Source organism: Gadus morhua, chromosome 11 (genome assembly GCF_902167405.1).
Source record: "Gadus morhua chromosome 11, gadMor3.0, whole genome shotgun sequence".
Classification (NCBI taxonomy): Eukaryota; Metazoa; Chordata; class Actinopteri; order Gadiformes; family Gadidae; genus Gadus; species Gadus morhua.
Window position 1 is genome coordinate 7,054,119 of NC_044058.1, and position 24,134 is coordinate 7,078,252.

A 24,134-nucleotide genomic window follows, 5' to 3' on the forward strand; every position below is an offset into this window, starting at 1 on the left:
GACAAGAAGAAATTGAACATAAATATGCTTTAAAATAACATCAATAACTCATTTATAAATTCACTTTCAATTTTAAATTTTAAATCATTTTAAATAACAGCAAGCATTCATTAGAAACATTTTAAATATATATTAAAATTGTATGATTAAATAACAATCAAATGTAACAAATATCCTTTTAAAATTACAAATGTCATAAGAGTAAAACCGTTATTAAATATATATTTTAGAATGCTAAAATTAAATAACAAATACATTCATTTACAAATAAACAAATATTTCATAGAACAAGTGAAAACGTGCTTCCCATTAAAATTATATTGTATATATATATATATTTTTTAAACTTTTTACTTTGTGTATTGCTTATGATTAAAATAGGTATAAAATGGATCAGAGATCGATCCTAAACTTCTGCAATACAACAATTAAACACAATCTATGGCGTACCACACAGTCCACTATCTAACCGGTGTACGTGCTATGCAGTGTTTGTGTCTGGATGGTCAGTTTTCTAAAAGTAAAATGGCGCCTCATAGTTGGGTCCACGTGATATTGTGATGCCGCTGTAGGGCTCATCTTGTTCCACACTCAGTTTCTTGGCTGCTACATTCTCTGCAGACATAAAGAGGCACACACACACACACAAAAAATATGTTTTGATTAACATGAAACAATGTTACTGTGTGGCTTGTACCCTCAGTTCAGTACATTCATATATACGTATACAAATATATATATATATACATACATGTGTATATATATATATATAGATTGCACATACCAACCAATCAACCCCTGAACGGCTGGAAGAGGTGCAGATTGATTGAGTGCTGAAGGTGGGAGGTGGGAGGTGATTGGCTGAGCAGTGCCCTCTATTGCCCTCTTACCCAGCAGGCTCCAGAAGAAGTAGCTCACGGCCTTGCGGTCGGCCAGGGGAGGGATCAGCGTGTGGAAGAGCAGCGACGACTCTTCATCATCGTCCAATAGTCTACATGGACGGGCACAAACCACGGTCAACTTACTGATGGTCGTCTTACATTTTGGCACGATTTATATAATCGTTTCAACCAGTCCAGTTGAAGGAAACAGAGGATGCTGGAGCTGATAATGTGTTTTTATAAATATGTATATATACTGTATAACAAGCTCCAGTAAGCTTCACCGGGAGTTATGAGCAGCATTGAAGGAAGGTTCTTTACCCTGGGAGATCCACAGAGAAGCTCGGATCACCAACCTCCATGTCGACTTCCTCTGGGATGCCCGCCAGTCTGCACACACACACACACACACACACACACACACACACACACACACACACACACACACACACACACACACACACACTCTAAAGCATTAGGCATTTTAGAGACCATATTATATGGAGTGTGTGTGTGTGTGTGTGTGTGTGTGTGTGTGTGTGTGTGTGTGTGTGTGTGTGTGTGTGTGTGTGTGTGTGTGTGTGTGTGTGTGTGTGTGTGTGTGAAAACATATAACTCTCCTCTCTGTCACTCACCCTTTCATCTCAGGTGTTACATGGGGTGATGCCTCTCTGCTCAGTGCCTTGTCTGAGGTCTCTAGAGGGTGTATGGACTGGCCTGGAGGACACACACACACACACACACACACACACACACACACACACACACACACACACACACACACACACACACACACACACACACACACACACACACACACACACACAAACACCTCATCAGTCTATATACGCATATAAGTGTATTTGTTATGTACATTGGTTGTTACTAGGCAGCCATCGCGTGTTGTGTGTTAATCCAATGTCTTTATATTCTTACCGGACATATCAGATAATGACGTGGGGGAGTGTGCCGTTGCTCTCAATTTCTTGATAGTGAGACAGACAGGCACACAAATAAACAGATCGGACACGTGGTTAACATCAAACTTTGTAGGGAACAAGCCTTCGACAAATGACCCAACACCACTACCACGACCACATTCTGCCTCATCCCCAACACCATCAACACCACCACCACCACCACCACAGTCTGCCTCATCCCCAACACCATCAACACCACCACCACCACCACCACCACATTCTGCCTCATCCCCAACACCATCACCCTCACCACCACCACCACCACAGTCTGCCTCATCTCCAACCCCACCACCACCACCACCACCACCACATTCTGCCTCATCTCCAACAACACCACCACCACCACCACCACCACCACCACATTCTGCCTAATCTGCACCACCACCACCACATTCTGCTTCATCTCCACCACCACCACCACATTCTGCTTCATCTCCACCACCACCACCACATTCCTCATCTCCACCACCACCACAGTCTGCTTCATCTCCACCACCACCACCACATTCTGCTTCATCTCCACCACCACCACCACATTCCTCATCTCCACCACCACCACATTCTGCTTCATCGGCACCACCACCACATTCCTCATCTCCACCACCAGAAACCCCATACACAGCCCACCTCCATGGACTGCATCTCCTGTATGTCCTGCGTGTCCTGCTCTCTCTGGGCCTCTTGGCCTATCTCCGAGTCGGTGGACCCTGCCCCCCTCGGGCCCGCCTGCAGGTCCGGGCCCAACGGGGTGAGGGTCGCAGCCTGTCGCCATAGCCGCAGTATCGCCTCCGGCAAGACTGCGGGATGAGAAAAGGCCAGGTGAAAGGTTAGGTTCATCGGGTTGTGAGGGAAGTAAAGGTCTGGTCTCAGGGTTGAAGTGAAAGGCCTGAATAATGATTATGTTAGTGATGGGCAGAGAGTCCTTTCAGAGTGGCAGAAAGACACATCGTCCATGTTGTGTCTACTACCAACTGAGAAAACACCCTTTTATAAATGTTGTCAGAATATGGTATACTCAATATACTCTAGATATATTAAGTCCACAGTGTCAAATGCAAAAAGAAAAAAATTGTTGCAGAGTAATACTCTCATACAGCAATGTCTGTATCAGAACTTGAATTGGGCCAGCCCTGAATGTGGCTTTATAACAACATTATGGAGAAGGCTGCTGCCTCTCTTATGCTGAGCTCTTCCTGTAAGACACTCATAAACCACTTAGTGCTGACAGGAGGATATACAGCACCGCTTCACAAGGAAAAGACCTGCAACCTGTCTATCAAATAAACAGCACCAGTGCTATTGCAGGCAGCAACAGCGCACAGTATACCTGTTGTTATTTAATGATACCATTTTTTACTATGTGTTCAAATGACATAATTTACTGGATATACTTTATCAATATAAATTTATACATACATATATAATTACATATTCTAGACAAAATGAAGTTATTAGATCCAACCATTCATCCATCCTAGTCACTGGGGCCACACATGCCTGAATGTCGTTATTAAAACTAATAAAAGCCGTCGAGTGCGTTTCTTTTCTCAACGAATAGGTCACTCTCCGACTTTTCTGTTTGTGAGTCAAACGGTACAGACCCATCTTCCTACTTGATTCTACTCTCATCATGGCCGGTTGGGGGCACACCATTGGGGGGGAGGGGGGGACCTACCGTTGCAGGGCTCTGTCAGCAGGTAGGCCGCAGACAGCCTCCTGTGAGTGGGGTCCGGGGCCAGTGGGATGATTTCCGTCTCCGTCATGGGGTCTTCGATGCACCGCTGCAGCTCCTCCTGGCTCAGCTGGGTTTCCGGGTCGAAGAAGAGGAGCTGCCCCCTCCTCCGAGCCCTCCTCTTCCTCGGGACCTTTATGGACCAGAGGAGAGGAGAGAAGATGGAAGTGGTGAGAGGAGAGGAGAGGAGAGGACCAGAGGAGAGGAGAGAAGGCGGTAATGGACCAGAGGAGAGGAAAGGAGAGGAGAGGAGAGGAAATGAATGTACAGGAGATGAGAGAAGAGAACCAGAGGAGAGGAGGAGAAGAGAGGAAAGGAGAGCAGACAAACATAAGATAAAGATGATGATAAGAATATTGGTCCATCGTTTATATGAAAGACTCCAACGCGTACCTCCAACGTGGGACGTCGTATTCTTATAAGTGTTTCCAGCTCTTCGGCCCCAGGAAGAGAGGGTATCCGAGCGGAAGCCACCGGCGTCACTTCCCCTGTGGGGGGCCAGGGTCCTGGGCTAAAGTCCTCCTGTGGCAGTAGTGTGGCGTCTTCACTAGCAATCATGGTGGGCTGTAACCTGGAGCAGCATGAGAGATGCACTGCTACTCAAAGTCTAGTCACCTTGACCGAATGGGATTTTTGATTAATGAAAATAGATGTGCACAATAAAAAGGGGTCTAAGCATGTAACACACAAAAAGGGTTAATAAAAACTAGTAAAATACAGGAAAAGCAGGTGTGAAAAAACATTATCATCGCAATAGAAATTAGACAATAAAAACTGATAGAAACTGTATTGTGTTTGTCAATTAGTCTTTTGTGGATGGTTGTCCATCTGTCCTTACAATAAATATGTATACATTTTTTTATGTTATGTTAGTTAGGTCATTTTTATCAGAAATACTTTTTCTGAGGACTAAGAATCTCGCCCTAGCGAATATCCCAATTACAAATTTGGATTAAAACGGACACTGAAAACCAGTAAAAACTACAAGAAGCAGGCCGTTGACATCCAGGAGCCGTCCCAGTAACTTGGACTGGGAGTTGCATGCCGCAGCCACTACACTTCACCACATTTTCCTTTCCTTGTGACATTTTCATTTCATGAACCTCAAATTGAAAAGACCTACGGTGCAGTGAAGCCTGTGGTCTCTCTGCTTCCGTCTCTCTCTGCGACCTCTTCTGCTCTCTCCAACTCTATCTCTCTGCCTTCTCATGTATACAGAAGAGCAAAGGAAAGGGTTTAACTTAACTTAACTCACTTAAGTCTTTAGGCTTGGAACTCTCGTGTTGTATTGTAGTGCGATGAGGATGGAAGAAGCATCTGTCCAGCCATCACTCACCCTCGGGGAAGTATTCGTCCTGGGCCAGGAGGAACTCGATCATCCCTGGATCATGATCGGGAAGCTCCAGCCCCTCAAACTACCAGGAGACCACACACAGACAGGCAAGGGGCCCGGGGGGCATCGAGGTTAGGGAAACACCAACAAGCAAGACCAAGCTATGGACGGGCGCGTGTGCGTGTGTGTGTGCGTGTGTGTGTGTGTGTGTACCTCTGCGGATGGTATAGTGACGGGCTGTCTCTCTCTCAGAGTGATGGATTCTGGAGTGGCAGTCCGGTCTGTAAAGTAATGGAGTAACACAAGAGGTCAAAGTAAGCCGTGGGCCCCAAGGACCCCCAGTGTGAAGTGTGTGTGAGAAGGACCTTACTGCTCGGTGTGCGGGTGCTAGGACTGCTGGATGGCTGAGAAAGCGCAAACCTATCACTCATCTGGGGAGGGACCGGTCACATGACAAGCAGAGGGAAAGATAATCTTTCTTTTATGGCTGATAGTAAACGTGGAAAGTCATCTGAAAGGCATCATATCAACAGTACAAATTAAGTTGTCATAATGTTTATAGTGTTAGTTCTGTTGCTAAGGGTAGCTATAGATATATCCCTAATGTCCTACAGGTGGACATTGGGTTTGGACCCAGAACATTCTGGCTTGGAGCAAACCCCCACCACTAGACCAGGTGTGCCTGCTACCTGTGTCAATGTGCGGGGGCTGGGCACGGCCTCTCCAGAGATCATCACACCAAAGAGGGGGTCCTTGGCCCCCTCTGTCTCATGCAGGAGGAGCAGAGCATCAGGGAGGAGAAGAGAGGATCTGGGAGGGACAGTCATCATTTGTCAGACGAAGAACAAACATTTCGAGCGCTTTTGGGTTGCACACATTATGGATTAAATTTGTGTGCGTGGTATAAGTAGGCTACCTATCTTTGTCATTCAAGTTGATCGATTTCGATGCCTTCTGTTTGTTCAATCTCTCCAGAGTAGTTTGTATTTCAACTAAAAGCACGGATACGCACAAAACAATGCTTCAGGCAACACGGTCTATAACGTTACATCAATATCATATTCATATCATATATTATACACATTATAGCCAACGGTCTCTGTGGTTCGCCCTACCCAGTAGGAGGCCACACTGGTGGTGATAGACGACCACCACGCCGTACTGGAGCTGGGAGGACAGGTAGAGGGAGAAGCGGGGGCGGGGCAGACCCGACTGAGGGGGCGGCATCCGGACCAGCACGTAGTCCATGATGTCTTCGCTGTGGGAGCAAATGGCTTGATGAAACTTTACGGTACGGGTGGTAGTTGTAAAAGAAAAAAAGTATAAAAAGTATATCTTACCATGTTCTTTTTACGTTGACTTTTAAAAACTCCCGTCGCGACAATTTAATCCCCTTTGTAGCAGCAAGCCTGCAGAGGATGCAGTCGATCGTATATGATCAAACGTAATTCAGAGTGTTCCTGAACCGTTGTCCATGGTTCTGATCAGTTTTGCCAGATTGGGCCAGATTTACCGCCCAATCTGGCAACCCTGGCTGCAGCGCTGAGGAACACTTCAAAGGAGCCGACAGCGTAGGTTCTCTCATTGTTATGTCTCCACGAGTATTGCCGGTCAGGCGTCTAACTAAATTACTTTCTGGCCACAGTGATTTAACCCGACAAAAACGACGAACTAAAGATTTTAAACAGCAATGATGATAAATGAATGCACAATTGTTATCCCGCGACATGTAAAGAGTTGGTTCAATAAAGAATATAAGGATAAAGGATCCGCTCACCAGATGGTAGTGAAGCAGCCTGTGTGGCGCTGCAAGGCAGTAGGATAGTAAAACATGCTTCTTTCACTAATTTAAGGTACTTGAAGTGAATATAAACTATTGGATTGGGTAAATATTAATGGGATAACCTTAACATGGATCTCAGCTATGAGGTAATCGGTCGTGATCGAGTGTAAAGGTTATGCCGAGAAAGCTTGCAGTTAAAGACGCAAAGAATCGACCACAAAGTTGTATTTCAGGAGAAATGACCAGAGACACCCTTTCATTGGTTGATTCACATCAACAAAAAAAAGAAAATAACAAACGATTGGCTGAGGCGTTGTCTCTAGGTGAAAAAGATTTTTTTTATTGAGATTCAAACGTTACGCAAAGATAAAATAATATAAAACTGGGAACGTGGATATAAAAGCAAAAAGATACGACAATACAGCAATAAAATACTTGGCTCAACTAAGGAAAAACAGTACAGCAAAGACCAGTACAGCCAAGTACAATAAATGTGCGGTTGGATGGATATGATGGGAACACAAACTGGATGTGATGGGAACACCAGTGTGTCTCTCTCATAGTAGTCTTCCTCTGCATTCGGTGGACCCACAGCAGCAGAGAAGCTCCTTGCCCTCCACGCTGCCCACCTCATAGTTGTAGTCCCAAGTGAGCTCCGTCCCTGCCCGGATCCGCCTGCAGACCGACCAGACACATTAAACGTGGAAAGGTACCACATTCACATGGTCGATATGGGTGGAAGGAATTGGAAGAGATTTTCAGAAACGCATCTCTATTTAAAAACTTATTTTAGATAGAAAGCATTGTGTTACAAAGTAGTGCTATGTATTTATCCTGGTTTGAATCTCTTAAAAACGTTGGATAAGATATATATGTTGACTCAAATGGCCCTCTGTGGGTTGAACGCATACTATTGCATTATAATTTCTATTGGGCCGTTTCGGTTTACCACCTCACACAAGTCAATGGGATGACATGAACAGGGCTATTAGTGTTTTTTTTTTTAAATATTCTGACTACAAATATGTTTTTAAAGAGTGGACATATCAAAAGAATGAGCTGCAATATAGCCCAGAGCCTTAATGAAGACAATTTTGATTAAGTGGTCTAAGACGACGCATTTAGAAAATGTATTTGTTTGCGGGGACTTCCTGGAAAAGGGGGGTTTGGTTTTCCTTTAAGACAAAACACAAATTCTACACCACTACAGTTTTTTTCCAGTGGAACCTCAGTTGATTGCCACCTTTGTGATATGGTCATTGGTCGAAAAATAAATGTAAGCACGATATAGTTCCTGGATACATACTTGCTGGCAAAGAAGGCCACCCATGGGAATCGCAGGTCGTGCGTGTCCACGAACACGTTCTGGACGAACAGGTTAGGACTGCAGCTGTGCTGCAGGTCAGAGAAAGAGGGGGGGGGGGGTATGAAGAGACCAGCGGGCCGGAGGCGGGGAGCGGGTCTGGTTGGGGGCATGGCTTACGTTCAGGTAGCGGCCCAGGTTGCCCTCCAGTTTGGCGTCGATGATGTAGCATGACTCCTCTCCGTCGAAGAACTGCCGCGTGTTTCTGGGCGCGTTCTCCCCGCCCCCGCCTCCCCCTCCTCCGCTCTTCCCCGATTTGCCCATGTTGCCTCCCTGGCCCCCGGGGGCCCCTCCCGCGGTGGAGGGCCCGGTCTTCACCATCATGCCGTGATTGGACTTCAGGGCGAAGCCTCTCGTCGACTTGACCGCCACCTGCCTTTTCTTCACGTCTGACAGAAACATAGACACGAGGACAGTGAGGTGGAAGCGCAAACCAAAGATAATAAACTGGTGTACAGACAGACCATTAGAAAGGCCCCGTTCATGTGCCCTGTGATCAGGAACAGGGCTCAGAGCAGTGTCACGCAGAGCAGTTGTCTTGTAACCGAAAGGTTGCTAGTTCGATCCCCAACTTCGATTGTGTTTGTGTGAGAGTGTTGATGTGTCCCTGAGCAAGACACTTAACCCTAACTGCTCCTGATGAGCTGGCTGTCGCCTTGCATGGTTGACTCTGCCATCGCTGTGTCAATGTGTGTATTAACCGATGTAAGTCGCTTTGGATAAAAGCGTCTGCTAAATGCCCTAATTGCAACTGTCTCACTTGAGGGCCCAGCACTTAAAGGGGTGATATAATTAGCCATTACAAGCCGTTGGAAAATCTGCCCTTTCTTGTTCCTTAGTGACATGACAATTGGGTGTGTCTACCTAGATGTATGATGGATAGATCAGTCCATGATATTACCCCTATAAGGGGACACTCACACTAGGGTCACGGCCCCGTGCCCGAGCTCATTTGCATACTAAAGTCTAGAACGTTTGGCTAGTGTGACCACGCCATCCGTAATTTCCAGCACGGAACAGCCCCTTGGCCACGGCACGCCTTAGGAGAGGTGTGTCGTGGCCAAAGTACAGATGCTAATGAGATGACACGCGCGGATACGCAACGTGAGCTGGATGACGTAGTCCTTGCGCGACCCTTCTTTCTTTATAGGTCCATGCCCTTCTTCCCCACAACAAGCATTTTAAACAATGGTGGCAAGCGGTTCACGAGTGGGTTTACGTTGGTGCGATAGTGAAGTCGAGTGTTTAGTTGAAATTTGATCCGACGACAGCATTCAGTCGCAGCTGGACACCACGCTTGTTGATGGCGTATATATCGTATTACGACGTGATGACGTATGTATGAAGGAGCAATCGTGCCCAGGCCACGGCCTTTGGGGGCAGTGTGACCACGGGCCAGCGGGGGGAGTGGGGAGGGGGGGAACCGTGCTGAATCTTCCTCCAGCACGGAACAGGCAAACTTGCCTAGTGTGAGTGTGCCCTAAGTCAGCGGTCCCCAACCCCCTGAGCCGCGGACCGCTACCGGTCCGTGGGTCATTTGGTACCGGTCCGCAGAGAAAGATTATTTATTTATTTAAAAAAAAATTATTTTTTTTTTTTTTAATTCACTTCGCAATACTGTCACTCTTTTACATGCCATAAGTCTATATGCAGTTGTTAGATTGCATATAACATGTTTGCATTTTTGGCAACCTCTGCACAGTGCAACATAACCCAACCACCCCCCCCCCCCCCGGTCCGTGAAACTTTTCGGAGAATCATACCGGTCCTTGATGCTGAAAAGGTTGGGGACCCCTGCCCTAAGTGATATCGGGCTTTTTATCTTTGAAGCTATTCAAAAAAATACTGGATTTAGCCAACTGAACCGTTTTACAAATAAGTAGAAAAAAAGATTAAGAGGATCAAACGGATTGACGTCAACAAGATTTCAACATAGCGGCAAACCCATTTAGGATTGTAACCGATGGAGCTGGAAGGGCAGTATGGTGAGTAACAGACAGTAACCGACAGAGAGACTCCTCCCGCATCTTACTGGGAGCCGGTTTCTTGTCCTTGTTGTCGTCAGACCCTGAGCTGATGGTCTGGACGTCATCACTGTCCGACAGCGTCATCACATCTTGTTTCTTCCCTCCCTCCAACTTCAGTTGCCTGCAGCAGAACATGCAATTAATGCAAATCAATACGAAAGCAAGACAGTCACAAAGAAACGATCTGTGGTTTATGGCGTTCTGGGGGTTACATACCCTTTGCTGTCCTCAGGTTCCTTGAAAAGATCAGAAAAGGTCTTCAATTAGTACACAATTCATCATACGACAAACAATCCTCACCTATCCATTATACTCTACTATTAAAACAATGAGATAAAATCCTATAAATACACACAGCATCCCTTGAAACACAACATTCAAAATGAGTTACATTACTGCTTCCCTTTAAACTAGACTAGTAAAGGGCTCTGTGTTCCTCCTGATCCTCACCTTCTTCAGGCCCTGGGTGGTGAGCCACGAGGCCACTTTGTTCTTCCCCATCTCCTCAGGCATGGTTAGCGACTTTGTGTCCTCCGTCGCTACCCCGTCTTTACTGTCTTGACTTCCTGTGTCACAAGTACCATTGAGATCAGATTCAGGCCGTTTCAAGTGGTGCCTGGACGTGATAGTGATAAACGTCCACACACGCATGCACTCATGTTACTGAGAAATGCTTTGCTACCATGGCTATAAAAACAACAACAATGAGACCTCTCTTTGCAGAACATTGATAGATAAATGCTTTATTCATCCTGAGGGGTTACAGTAGCTCACATCAAAAACGAAAGTGGAAGAATCATTGCAAAGATATACAGCCCTGACCACTCTTAAGCAGGAGAAGAACCAATACTGAATCCTCCACCGCCCTCTCTGCTCACCCTCCTTGTTGCCCTTGGCCTGGTTGCGCGTCGTGTAGCTCCTCCACACTGAGCTGGAGTTCAGGTAGGTGTCCTTGATGAACGTGTCGTCCGAGCTGTCGCTGTCTTCGTCGCTCTTTGAGTCCTTTTCCTCTTCCTCGTTGCTGTCCTTGGAAGAGTCGGGGCTCTCTGCAGTGAGGAGGGAGAGGAAGAACCAGAACAACATGAGCCTTAGACATGCCATTTCCCATTCAGTAGACACGTTCAATCAATAGAACGGGATTATTATTATTTTTGCTAACCCTTTTTGCTTTTTCATTGCTTTTCATAATTACCCCTCTTGCTGAGATTAGGGTTTCAACCCGCAACTCGCCACAGGGATTCAAACACCATAACCACTAGACCATCATGCCCCCCGTTCTGTCCATTAGAGTCACTCATAACTGGCACCCTGCTGGATGCAGACAGTGGGACCCGGCATCACTGACCTGTGCTCTTCTTAGTGGCGTCCGCCTTCTTGGATGTCCGTCGCGGGGCGCTGCCCGACACCAGCGCCGAGGGCGTGATCTGGATCTTGGACATGTCCACGCCGCTGCCCTCGCTGTCCGAGCAGTGTGCCTCGCTCTCGTAGCCCTCCTTGAAGTTCTCCACGCTTTCTATGTGGTCCAGGTTGGCAAAGTATTCGTCCCCCATCTCCAGACCCTCTTTGTCGGCGAAGTCGTCGGTAAGGATCTTCCCTGGTCAATGGAGATGACAGTCAATATGTTTAATAACCCCTGTTTACATTCAGTGATTTAGCAGACAATAACTGCATCTAAAACAAGTGTGGGAAGCCCAGCGGTCAATCAAGATAAGAACAAATACAAAGAGGGCTGCACCGGTGCAGAGTAGCAGTAGCCCGTTAATTATTGTATTTTTACATCTGTGCTGCACAACAATGCTCACTATCTGTGTCCCTCGTAGCAAAATAGGGCAAGGACCTGCATTCACCTTAACACACAGACCCATGATCAGGGTAAAGACCTGCATTCACCTTAACCCCCAGACCCATGATCAGGGTAAAGACCTGCATTCACCTTAACAACACCCAGACCCATGATCAGGGTAAAGACCTGCATTCACCTTAACACCCAGACCCATGATCAGGGTAAAGACCTGCATTCACCTTAACACCCAGACCCATGATCAGGGTAAAGACCTGCATTCACCTTAACAACACCCAGACCCATGATCAGGGTAAAGACCTGCATTCACCTTAACAACACCCAGACCCATGATCAGGGTAAAGACCTGCATTCACCTTAACACCCAGACCCATGATCAGGGTAAAGACCTGCATTCACCTTAACTCCCAGACCCATGATCAGGGTAATGAACTGCATTCACCTTAACTCCCAGACCCATGATCAGGGTAATGAACTACATACACCACCTCACCTTTTGATGTTTCCTAATAGTTGAATCCAGCAATGCCAAGAACAAGAGGGCTGTGCCCTCGACACCACCACCACATCCCATAGTCCCAGAGGAACCCCAGGGACGGCTCCCTGTCCTCACCAGCGTAGATGCAGACGAAAGAGCCCTTGGCGACGTCGTCCAGGCAGCGGATGCCCCAGCCCTTGTTCTGGGTCTTAAAGAGCTGCAGGCGCACCTGCAGGCCGTGCTGCACCAGCCGGTTGGTGCACATCTGAGCCGAGCACTTGCACCGCTTATTGCACTCATAGATCCTGGGTGCAGGAGGTCACAGGAGGTGGCAGAGCGGGGAGAGCAGACATTGATCATTATACAACTATTATATATATTCTATATTGTTCAGCCTGATTGTTCAGAGAAAACTTCCACTTAGAGCTTACGATTTTTGAATCCATTTAAATAATTTCTTGCATGTGTTCATTGTTCTCGTCTCAATAGTAAGTCTCTCTGGTCAAAAGTGTAGTCCTCTGAATGGCTGCATGTAAATATAAACAGGACCCGCGGGCCGAGGGCGTGTCAAAGGCTTACCCGGTGGGCAGGCACTCGTCTAGGCGTTTGTGGAGGAAGCCGGCGCCCTGGTTGATCTGGGCCCCGGGGGTACAGCCTGTGGCCTGCAGGGTCAGCTGGTGGCAGGAACACTTGGACCTGGAGGCCACACAGGGTAGGTTCAAGGGCTGGCGGGACCGTTCAAATGTGGGTCTTCATGCAAGCAGGAGTGCGAGCGGCTGGAAGGAATGGTTCAGGGTGGACGGCTTTTGACTCACTTGTCTCTACAGCCATCTGTGCAGTCGCAGCCGACCAGGAAGTCCGGGCTGGTGTTGATGAACACTCCGTCCTCTGGGATCCGCTCCTTGCCTGGGGAGCACACCACACGATCCATTCCTTAGTACCCCTTAGACACTTGGGGGGGGGGGGGGGGGTTCAGTGGATGCTCTTTGATTTTGCCTTCATTCTCTAACTGGACCTCTTGGACCAGCCTCCTTACTGTAGGCCACTTTGGGCGGCGGTGTGGAGTCGATCTCGTTGACGCAGGAGAGGGGGATGTCCTCCCGTCCCCCGGTGATGTCCAGGATGTAGTAGATGGGCCGGGACGGGTGGAAGGGCCGGTCCACCAGGACGTAGGGGTCCAGGCAGAACATCTCCAGGAAGATGAAGTCGCAGCGCGTCTGGAAGAGGTAGTGCTGGATCTCCTCCATGTTGCGCAGACACAGGCCGCACGGCGCCTTGTAGATCACATGGAAGGACATCTGAGGAGGGACACAGGACAGACAGGAGAGAGGACGGTGAAGCAATCGGCACATCAAGACTCAAAGTACACTGGAATTATTCAGTTATTAGGTGATCACAATGTCTGTGGATACCTATTGTTATTGTAGGAATTATTATTATTATTCCATAGCTCAGCCCCTCAAATTCTTTGACGACATTTGTATACCCTGTAAGCAGGCCTCCAAAAGGTTTGATGCCCAAATTCCAATGGGGGGCGCTATTAACGGTTAAACCATCTGAACGTTCACCCCGATGGATTAAAAAGGCTGAGACTTTGTGTACATTCCTTATGTCAAAATGTCAGGATAATATATAATATATAAAGAAATAAAATTATTGAGATATTCAATCAAAATTATACTTTCAGAAGTACTCAGTACACATAGAGGCCAGCACCCATAACACGTGGGTAGGAGTAGTTGGTCATAGCTCAAAAAATGACATCACAGTGTAAATCTGAATAAATGCTAAGCTAAGCACTAATGCCCTTTTCTATCGCAAGTCCGTGCAAGAAAGAGGCAGGAACCTGAAACTTGACTTGAAAATAACAGACACCTCCCTTTACATGTGTAAAACTATTTGTGTTGATATCTCATTCCATGATATCAGCGTCAATTAGTTTGCTGTTAAGCGTAATGCAGCATTTCATCAGCAGGTTGCACAAAATTACACATAAACCGCATCTGCTATTAAACGTGTGTGTGTGTGTGTCTTTCTCTATGTCTGTGTGTGTGTGTGTGTGTGTGTGTCCGTGCAAAATAAACTTGTACCAAAGAACAAAGACTCGCCCTCGGCGAAGGAATAGATGCATCTAGGAGTAAGGACTAGATTACGATGACTACACCCGGGATTCACTGTGAAGACCTTGTGGCACTGCTTGCATTCCAAGTTCATCATTCATCATCTTTTGCAAGTAAAGTCCAACGGTTTTGCAAACAACAACAAGTTGGACGAAAACAAAATGTCAATATTAGAATATAAAATGTGTTATTGAAAAGGAAGGATAAGGAGAAGGCAGTTTTAAGTAGCGATAACAACACCACAAAAGGTCCAGTCAACCCCCCCCCTCCCCAGGCCCATCCTCCACCACTACGCCCCCGGGCGGCCAGCCGGAGACGACCACACCCACCTTGCGGTTGACCTTGCGCCGGCCCGTCATGCGGCGGAAGTCGTAAAGCAGCGGGGTGAGCAGGGGGTTCTTCCCCCGGTGCTTGTCCGGGCGCGAGGGCCGGATGCGGGTCAGACAGGCGGGCTGGCAGGTGTGCATCAGGTAGAAGATGCGGTCTGCGGGGGCGCGGTAGGGGGGCTGCTGGTAGACTACGGAGCCGGCGATGAGGGTGGGGGGGGCTGGGACTGGGGCTGGTAGCGGGGGTGGAGGTAGGGATAGGGGAAGGGTTAGGGGTGGGGGGGCCATGGGGACCAAAGACATCAACGGAGGTTGTTTCTGGAACTGATTTGTTGAGTTGAAAGGTAAGGACGACAGCATGGTGGCGGCTGGTCTTCCGCTGGGGGTGATCAAACACACAAGGGGTCAGACATGAAGAGGGCTGGTGAAAGGTGACCACCAAACCGACTTGTGTTGTACAGCAGTTGATCCAAAAAAAATACCTATTATGTTTCCTCATTTCACATGCTGCAAGGACTAAGATTTGTGTGGGTACTGTGCGGATAGATGTGTTAAAGTGCACTTCTGGTGCACTGAGAGTTGGGTGGTCAGAGAATTGAAGGAAGCAACCACGCGTATGCACTTGAGCTGAGCACTGATGTCAGAGTCCAAGTGTGAACAAAGTACGGGAAAGTATGTGAAATGGAGCCGGGCAAAGAGACAAGGAACCTATAGCCTGAGTCATTGAGGTCATCTCAGGCTAATTGGTACAGGCAGGATGTATCAAAACCATTGTTTGGTTTTGCTTCCTGCTTTTCCTTTAATAACTATTATTTAGTAACGGCAGGCAACCTGGGCCTCACCTGGGGATCTGGTTGAGACTGGAGGACATGGCCTGCAGGATCTTAGAGGCATGGGTGCCTCCTACCCCTGGAATAAACGGAGATGTGCTTTTCCTCGCCATCTGCTGTTTATTACTAGGAGACAGAGGATCAGGGGACATAAAAAATGGATATTAAAACACAACGTATTGCTAAGGTCGTATAACGATCTTGTTCATATGCCCATTTTTTAAATGTCCATCATGCAATTATACATTGCAGGTAGCAGGCGTAGCGATCAAAGGCTGTGTCAAGGAGCCGATTGAAGTGCAGGACTCACTCAAAACGTGCAGACTGTGAGGGTGAGAGGAACTGGCTTAGTGGGGAGCTGAGCGGGGAGCTGAGTGAGGAGCTTACAGCAGCCATCAGGGGGGCTGCTTTGCTGGGGGAGGCCCCCTCACTGGTGTACTGAACCACGGGGCCCTTGCTCCTCAGCGCTCCTGTGACGGAGGGAAACGTCAGAGAGTTCATGCCTTGGCATTATGCAGGTGTTCAACTGATTGATCAACTGTGGTAGCGGTCTCTCCTGGTTCAGCCTGGCTGGCAGACGTCCGTCTACAGTGGCGTGCACAGTGCATGTTGTTGTGCATGCTTGGGGTACTTGTCAGACAGTAATGGATGCTCATTTACCCATGTTGGGTCTGGTCCTCTGCTGGCCGGCCAGCTTTTTCTCCTGGGTGTTGGCTGAGGTCAGCTTGAGATTGAACATGGGCTCCAGCCGGGTGGAGCCTCTGTAGATCCACTCGCTCCTCTTGTCGTCCTAATGAACAGCACCAGCACACAAAAGGCTTTGCTAGATCTTTTTTTTACAATCAGGGACACACATAAATATCATGTCTGACAAATTATTGGCGGAAAAATCGGAAACTTGGATTATGATGAATTATTCCGGTACTGAAATTATTGTTGATCATTTGAAGCATTATTGCCTGTCTTAACCAAAGGGCGTAACAAGCACCAAACAACGACGCACCCTTGATAAACGTCTGCAAGACAATAGAGCCACTTGATGTGAGCACTGTGCAGTGTGGATTAGCCAGGTTTATAGAGTACTGCCACACAGCCCAATATAAAACCTATAAATATAAAAAAAAATGCCTTTTACACTATTACGTAAACTATAAAGCTTTTCATATCATTTTCGTTGGCATTTGAGGAGACAAAGTTACATTAAAAGAGCATTAAGAGATTAATTAACTGTTTAATTAACCTAACTTGATCTGGCAATGGACGTGGGTGTGGCAAAATGTTTAAACCATAGAGGGTGCAGGTCTTTTGCAGGTTAGATTTAGAAAGAAATCAAGTCTGCGATGGCTTATGGGAACTTAATATAAATATTGAATTAAATGATTATTTGAAAAAAAATAAAAAAAACGAGCCGCTTCTGCAGCAGAAGATACAGACTTCCCCTATTAAACCGCATCTTTGTTAATGAGCCAATGCAACAGTTAATCAACGTCATACCATCCTTCATTATCCATTGGGCTTTCTTGAAGGAGTATACGTTAGGGATGTTATTCGAATATTCGATTATTCAAAATGACGTGGGTATTCGACTTTAGCTGCAGCGGATTCTTTTAAATTTTTGCCTAAAGTTAATTAAATATATTTATTAGCTACATTAATAACATATTGTTCATTAAACGTGTATGCTAATGCCGTTCAATACTTGGAATACTTGGCTATACCGACAACCTCCGTTCCAGCGGAGAGAGTCTTTTCCACGGCGGGCTTGATGTAAATCGCCTCCGCACCCGCCTATCTCCCGAGCACGTAGATATGCTCATTTTTCGTAACAAGAATGAGTGATGCAGTAGGTGGGCTTATGTGTTACGTTAACTGGAAATATTTTAGACATACTGTATTTCCGTCTAACACATAATATATTTTTGTTGATGTTCTGTTATATGCGCATCATGCGTAATGCGAGGCAGACCCATGCGCTGCAAGTGGAGTTCTGTTGATATCCAAGCCCACCAGTACTTGTACTTTTTGCTTTTGTGCTTCAGTTACTTGAATCTATTCAGTTTTTGCCTTAAATGTACTTTAATCTAATTTCAGTTTGTGCCTTAAAGGGCAACTTCACCCATTTCACATAAGCTTTGTATTTTTAGAACCCCCCGCATATTTTTGAATGGTCTAGCATCATTTCCTTATTTTCTGGAGAGACTGGAGAGATCCGTATCGATCTCCAACACTTCCTGTTTTTTATGACGCAATATGACGATTTTTGCGTACAAGAAAATAGGAAGTGTAAGAGGGGATGATTCTCGTACGACTACAACCACTAGTCCCACCCCCCTCTAGGGGGTGGGACCCACTGACGCTACAGACCTATTAGAGCAGTGCCAGTGGGTGGGACTTCACCAGCAGAAACTAACATCCACAGCGTCTGAAGCTAAGATAACAGAGGCTGTTGATAAAACTGAAGTAGGCCTACATTGGCGGAGGGTACTCGATCTGACATAGAAGATGGCTCCATGCAAAAGTTCACCATTTCGAAAGAAATAGACGAGGGCTGCCGTATTTTCCGCACTATACGGCACACCGGATTATCAAGCGCACCTTCAATGAATGGCCTATTTTAGAACTGTTTTCATGTATAGGGCGCACCGGATTATAAGGCGCATAGAATAGAAGATACTGCAGTCAAACGTTTGACTGGGGTTGCGTTATGCATCGACCAGACCGAGCTGTGCTAAAGGGAATGTCAACAAAACAGTCAGATAAAGTCAAACTTTATTAAGCGTTCTGACAACTCCGGTCACTCCCATGGTAACGATGTTCAAACGTTAATGTGCATATTAACAATATCTCATCAATATCAATATCTCTCAACAATAAGCTCACTTTTTCAGTTCATTCCCCGTCTACGAATCCCTCGAATTCTTGTGTGTCCGAATTAAACAGTTGGGCGAGTACGGCATCCAACATGCCCGGATCCCTCTCGTCATTATCCGAGTCAGTGTCGCTGCTGTTGCCTGGCAGTTCAGTGATTATTCCTGCCTTCGTGAAAGCTTAGACCACAGTTGAGACTGTTATATCAGCCCAGGCATCCACGATCCATTGGCAGATAGTGGCGTAAGTCGCCTGGCGCTGTCTCCCCGTCTTGGTGACGTGTGTTCGCCTTCTTGGCCCCGTCCACACGAAGCCGATTTTTTGGGTGAAACCGCATAAAAAGACGCTTTTGGTGGACACGGGCTACGGCCACACCAAACGCGTGTAACGTGCTTAACTTGAAGCTTGATCATTGTGTGTCACAAAAATGGTTCAACGCGCCAACGCGCCTGTGGCTGCGCTGGATTTAGGAGTCCGAGGTAGGAAACCCAAATGCCGCCGTGTTTGGGTGCATGATAGAGTTTAGATCGGGTTAGATTAAATAATGTCGGATATAAATAACAATAATCGGGTTAAATAACTTCACATGGTGTGTCTGGTGTGTTTCCAGCATTCGTAGTGTTGATCAGCAGATAGTCCGCCAAGACGTTGAGGTTGCTTAGCAACCAGAGACGCTGTCCATGCAAGTGAATGGAGCGTTCCCTCTTCGTCATAACTATCAAACCAAACATCCTTCACATTCAACGAGCGAACATTATGAAATTAAAATGCACATTTCTCGCTAAAAATGTTTACATAAACGCATTTAATTGCGTAACTATGTTACTATTTCCACCCAGAATAAAGGAAGATGTCGGCCGTATGCTTCTGTGCAAGCGTCACTACTCTAGTGACGTCGGTTCAAGCTCCACGCTGATTTGTTCCATTAGTAGATGGAACAAGGAGGTGTCCGATAGGCGGAGATGATCAGCGGGAGTGGCCGCCAGCGAAGCTGTGCATGGTGGGAGTTGTTGTCTTCAATCCACAAGCGCCAAAAAGTCACTTTCTGCCTTTTCTCGGTCAAGACTGCACCAAAGTAGAATTTTATTTTATTATTCGACTACATATAGGACCCAATTGCAATACATATTCATGCCTCCACCGGTGAAATGCTCCTTTAAGTATGTAATACTGTTAATTTCTTGTCAAAAATGATGGTTTTGTTTCAACTTGTTTCGATTCAGCATACTGATTGAACGTTTGTTTCCTTCTAAAATGCTCAATAAATTGAACAAATTGGATTTGATTTCCTTATTTATCCGGCTAATACTTCAGGCTACATTATGAGTGCGCAACACTTTTTCAATTTATTTTTTTCGTAGTTCGGTTAACCGGTTACTCAAAAACACGGAGACAAGTTGATCAATGCTTGTTTAGGATGAATAAATTATGCCATTCAAATACATTAAACATATACAACCGGGATGCAGAGGCAGCGTATAGAGTTTCACGTAGATGAAAGGAGCGTCGTCTACGGCCTCACTCAGGAGCCCGGGGTCTGGCTACAGCGGCCAGGGCTGCTATGAAGGCTAAGTTTGGCTTCATTTTGCTTCACATTGTAGGAATTATGTTGATACGCAGGCACTATGGCTGCAATCAATTGCCTTCCTAATGCGTGGCCAGTATCTTTCTCATGAAGCAGAAGGAATAAGTGGGCCGCAGCCATCACCTATGAGGTTATAGATAGTTCAATAGAAGTGTAGGACGATTCGTTTTTTACACATACAAATATAAACTGTGGAGGGAGAAGCCCGCTCTCCAGTGAGATGCAGGCCAGTTACTGCATCCTGTCATCTAACCGGCCGGGGCTACACAAGCTCCACATAAGGATGTGCCAGTGTGTGTTACTTGCCTTGACGTGTGTCTCTGCAAGTGTGTGTGAGTGTGAGTGTGAGTGTGTGTGTGTGTGTTTTTACCAGGAAGAGGATCTTCACCAGGCTGCCATCCACCTCCTCTATCCGGCTCCTCCACCAGGTGCCCTCCCACTCCGTCTTGATGATCTGGCCCATCTTCAGCAGCACCATGGGCCGGTTGGGGTAGGCCGTGATGTACTCTTCGATGAAGTCCCGGCAAGACGCGTCCTCTATGTCCTCCCACGTACGCTTCACTGGGGAGAGCGAGTAAGTGAGGGAAATCACGCAAGATGTTTTATTTTTGACCACAAAGTTATTCCATTGGGCATACCTCTGAGGTAACATTATCCGTGTTAAATCTGCACTAGAGGTTTTTCCATTTAGCCAGGTTGGGAGAAAGGGGGGGGGCAAAAGTTGGCCAGAATGAAACAGGTTGCTCCTCTTGGTAAATATTTTAATCTTGACAAACTTTGTTGTTCAGATAGTATTTTGGAATAAGTTAGATAGATAGACGTTAGATAAATAACACGGTGCAGGTTGAACGATAAAAAACCCTTTCATTCGTACGACAAGTGCCAAGGTGCGTGACGGGTTCTTACGCGGACGACAGACCGGGAAGAGCTCGGGAAGAGTGACGTAGGAGGCGTAGCCATCGTCGAAGAAGATCAAAAACCTGAAACAAACCCGAGGCCCACCAGAGGCCATCAGTGACCACGCCACCACTCGGAGCTTCCAAACCACAGCTCGTCTGCAGTGTTTCATCTGCGTCTCACCTCATGCGGTTCTTGTTGTTGGGCATTTCTGCCACAACGCCGGCGTAGAGCCAGGACAGGGTGCCGTCTTTGTACTTGGCGACCACGCGCGCGCCCACGTACAGACTCTCCAGCGTGGGGTGGTACTCGAAGGCCACGTGGTTCCCAGAGAGGAGACTCTTGCCCTTGCTCTCAAACTTCACCTTGTACTTGAACATGCCGTTCCCTGCATGAGGGACAATCCAAATAGTGTTTTTGAATGTTGAATTTGAATGTTTTTTTGCGATCTGCACTTTCTTGAAAGATGAATAAAGTTGGATACACACCAACATGGTTGATAGCAACGAGGGTGCCTCTGTGCCAGGTCTTGGTGCGTTTCTTTCCAAGAATGGTCATTTCTACTGTGAGTTCCCCCTCCTCAATGGCGGGGTTGGGTTTGGTTGGGGAGAAGGCCGGAGGCTGGGAGACAAATACGGTAGGTGCCGTCGGATGAGCCCCTAGAAGACGAGATGAGACCGACACAAAGCAGTCAGCATGGTACAGTCCCTCACAGGCAGGTGATCTCGATGACTTCCCCCTCTGGAGTCCAGGATTCATTTTCTATAGACTTTTTCATTATTATCCCACTAAAATGATTATTGTTACCACCTCATGACTGATGCTTGATATCAGTTTTTTCAGCATAACCTCAGCCATGAACCCCTTTAAACATGGTATAAAAAAATATACATTGGTCTTTTTAACTGCTTTCAAGGTTTTTTTAAATGGTCAAATCGTTGGAAAACTACAACATCATTCCTATCGAAGTAAGTGAAAGCTGGAATTATTGTAATACTGTGGTATCAATTAAAAAAGATGAACATAATAAGGTGAAATAAATGTAAAGTTCTACCCCCCATATCAAACGTATTGCACAATTGAGTCAAGGGATTTGGTTCCGTTTGCGTTGCCGTTTCATGGCACCTTTTGTGTGTGTGCTCTCACCGAGGTGTGGGGGCTGTATGGAGGACCTGAGCTGAGGGGCAGCAGGCGACGCCTTGCCGACTATCCGGACCAACTTGTGCACCTGCTGCGTGGTCTTATGCAGGACGGTGGAAGCGTCCTTAAACTGGCCAATCAAAAGAGGGCTGGGGTCAACATCCACACATACCATCAGCGCTTCCCAGTTCACAACACTATCAACATATTTCAAACACACAACCCCTGTTATAAAGTGGAAAGAACAATAGAGAGAATAAAATGTACGGCTCCAACAATACCAAATAGGGATTCAATGTGTGCTTGATGTGAGATGAGAATGGAGAACTACTCTGCGGTGGTGGTGTGAGAAGAGTGCTTTGCTCGTCGTACCGTTCCATCTTTAACAGGAGTACCCGGCTTCTTGGGAGGAACCACTGCAAATGTCCCCCGACCAAAAGCAAAGATCGTTATCAACCACCAACTGTGTTTGTAACAGCACCATTAGACAACAAATAACCCGGAAGTACAATCATGTCAACCATAAAGTACTCATGATGACTTGTCGTAAGCTCTGGACAGCGTTTTGAAGGATGACGTCCTAACTTACAGCAACCGACGGCAATGACATCGTCATCATCGTCCTCGTCGTCGATCTCGATGACCTCGGAGGAGAGGGGTCCGGCCCCTCTGGACTCGTCCTCCGAGCTGCTCTTATACACCAGGCCATTGTCCTGGTACGACTTCCTCACCAGCTTCTCACATTCCAACACAGACCTGGCGAACAGCGTGGCAGGGGACAACATGTCACCAGACACACACACACACACACACATACACACACACGTCCAGATCTGTGATACACCTCATCCATGATGCATCCACTCACTGGTTGGCATTGCTGATGAGCTCCTCGGTGGTGGCCTCCTCTTCTTCCTTCTTCTCCACCCACTGTTTGAGGTCATCCAGCTGGGCCTTCCTCCTCTGCACCGAGTCACTCTGCTCCACCGCGTCCTCGATCCACTTCTTCAGTTCATCCAGGGAGACCCCCAGCTCCTCCTCCAGCCCCGAATCCCATCCTTCAGTCTCCATTCTGCCAGGGAGTCCGAATTAGAGCGAATACAGAGATGGCTGCTTTGTAATAAAAAAAAACTGTTTTTTTGGGGAATTCAATGCATGGCATTTCTCATAAGACGTGTTTTGGAAATCAGCAACTATCATATTATGGATAGACAGACAGCCTGCAACTGATTTTAACAATTAGATGTCTCGCTGCAAACACTGACGGTAACTGTTCTGAGAAACCATTTCTTATCCTTCTGGTGGGAAAAACATGACTAATAAAGGAAGGATTTATATTGTAACACGACTGTCTGAGTCATTAGTCTCTCAATTGATTATGAAGCACTCCAGTCAGGCTGTCATACGTCATAGCCTAGGCAAGCAGACGATGGCAGTAATATTTATTGTAGCGATAGCTTCATGAAGACTGCATCTAAGAAGTAATGTTTATGCTCATAACAATTACGTTCACAATAGGAGATAGGACAAGCCCGCTAATGGTCAGCCGGCACAAGTTTGCATAACTTTGTTATTCTGCTTCTTTGGCAGTGGGCACGACCATTTCGTTCGGTGTCATCCTCCTCTAAATCAAAGTGTAACTTTTAACTTATCATCATAAAGGAATACGATATGGTACTGTTAGCGTTTCAGCATGTTAGCCTAGCATCGGATCATATACAGCTAAATAAACACATGTGTTATTGTTGTGTTATCTTCAATCATACAAAAATATATACATTAACAGTAAACAGAAATGCACTGTATCATGCAATATGATTTTGTGTAATGCCTACCTATCGCTGCTCTCCATTGTGTTTTTGCAAATGTGTGTGCACCACAGCTAGGTGCGTTAGCAGCCAAATGTTTGTTTTTCATTCCAGAGTAGCCCGCGAGGGCGGTGCTGCCGATATCCTTCAGGGAAAAAAAACAACGCCGCTCTTCCGGGTTA

At 46.6% G+C, this 24,134-nt stretch overlaps 2 protein-coding genes across 3 annotated transcripts; both read right to left on the reverse strand.

Moving 5' to 3' along the window:
* Window positions 1–474: 474 nt before the first annotated feature.
* On the reverse strand, window positions 475–6,759 carry LOC115553826 (meiotic recombination protein REC8 homolog). The gene is made up of 17 exons (XM_030370359.1): window positions 6,704–6,759; window positions 6,267–6,335; window positions 6,042–6,184; window positions 5,843–5,918; window positions 5,616–5,736; window positions 5,297–5,357; window positions 5,140–5,207; window positions 4,930–5,008; window positions 4,717–4,795; window positions 3,987–4,164; window positions 3,537–3,726; window positions 2,489–2,658; window positions 1,818–2,085; window positions 1,517–1,598; window positions 1,203–1,271; window positions 891–991; window positions 475–615 (listed from the first exon to the last, which is right to left on the reverse strand). Exons 1-17 carry the CDS (start codon window positions 6,757–6,759, stop codon window positions 515–517), a joined length of 1,911 nt encoding a protein of 636 aa, XP_030226219.1. The 3' UTR covers window positions 475–514.
* A 268-nt stretch (window positions 6,760–7,027) lies between these two features.
* On the reverse strand, window positions 7,028–24,134 carry setdb1b (SET domain bifurcated histone lysine methyltransferase 1b). Of its 2 annotated transcripts, XM_030370467.1 has the most exons (25): window positions 23,980–24,134; window positions 23,013–23,216; window positions 22,734–22,900; window positions 22,517–22,560; window positions 22,151–22,274; window positions 21,493–21,663; window positions 21,188–21,392; window positions 21,014–21,087; window positions 20,478–20,668; window positions 16,315–16,444; window positions 15,965–16,124; window positions 15,667–15,780; window positions 14,828–15,203; window positions 13,415–13,676; window positions 13,194–13,284; window positions 12,958–13,074; window positions 12,514–12,683; window positions 11,445–11,693; window positions 10,978–11,145; window positions 10,550–10,665; window positions 10,316–10,335; window positions 10,105–10,220; window positions 8,193–8,461; window positions 8,016–8,104; window positions 7,028–7,384 (listed from the first exon to the last, which is right to left on the reverse strand). In XM_030370467.1, exons 1-25 carry the CDS (start codon window positions 23,994–23,996, stop codon window positions 7,267–7,269), a joined length of 3,762 nt encoding a protein of 1,253 aa, XP_030226327.1. In that variant the 5' UTR covers window positions 23,997–24,134; the 3' UTR covers window positions 7,028–7,266. The 2 variants fall into 2 exon arrangements, with proteins under 2 accessions (XP_030226327.1, XP_030226328.1); XM_030370468.1 differs by lacking the exons at window positions 22,734–22,900; window positions 23,013–23,216; window positions 23,980–24,134 and having other exon boundaries at window positions 22,151–22,293; window positions 22,517–22,555.

What these genes read in the sequence shown, in the direction of transcription:
- LOC115553826 (XM_030370359.1), bottom strand. Translation starts at nt 6,759, where the DNA reads ATGTTTTACTATCCTACTGCCTTGCAGCGCCACACAGGCTGCTTCACT. An exon ending in ACCACAGGCTTCACTGCACC is followed by an intron (nt 4,165 to 4,716) that starts GTAGGTCTTTTC and finishes ATGCTGCTCCAG; the next exon opens with GTTACAGCCCACCATGATTG. An exon ending in CTTCTTCTGGAGCCTGCTGG is followed by an intron (nt 616 to 890) that starts GTAAGAGGGCAA and finishes TTATGTCTGCAG; the next exon opens with AGAATGTAGCAGCCAAGAAA.
- setdb1b (XM_030370467.1), bottom strand. An exon ending in CGTTGCTATCAACCATGTTG is followed by an intron (nt 21,393 to 21,492) that starts GTGTGTATCCAA and finishes TCCCTCATGCAG; the next exon opens with GGAACGGCATGTTCAAGTAC. An exon ending in GGACAAGAAACCGGCTCCCA is followed by an intron (nt 8,462 to 10,104) that starts GTAAGATGCGGG and finishes TGTTTCTGTCAG; the next exon opens with ACGTGAAGAAAAGGCAGGTG.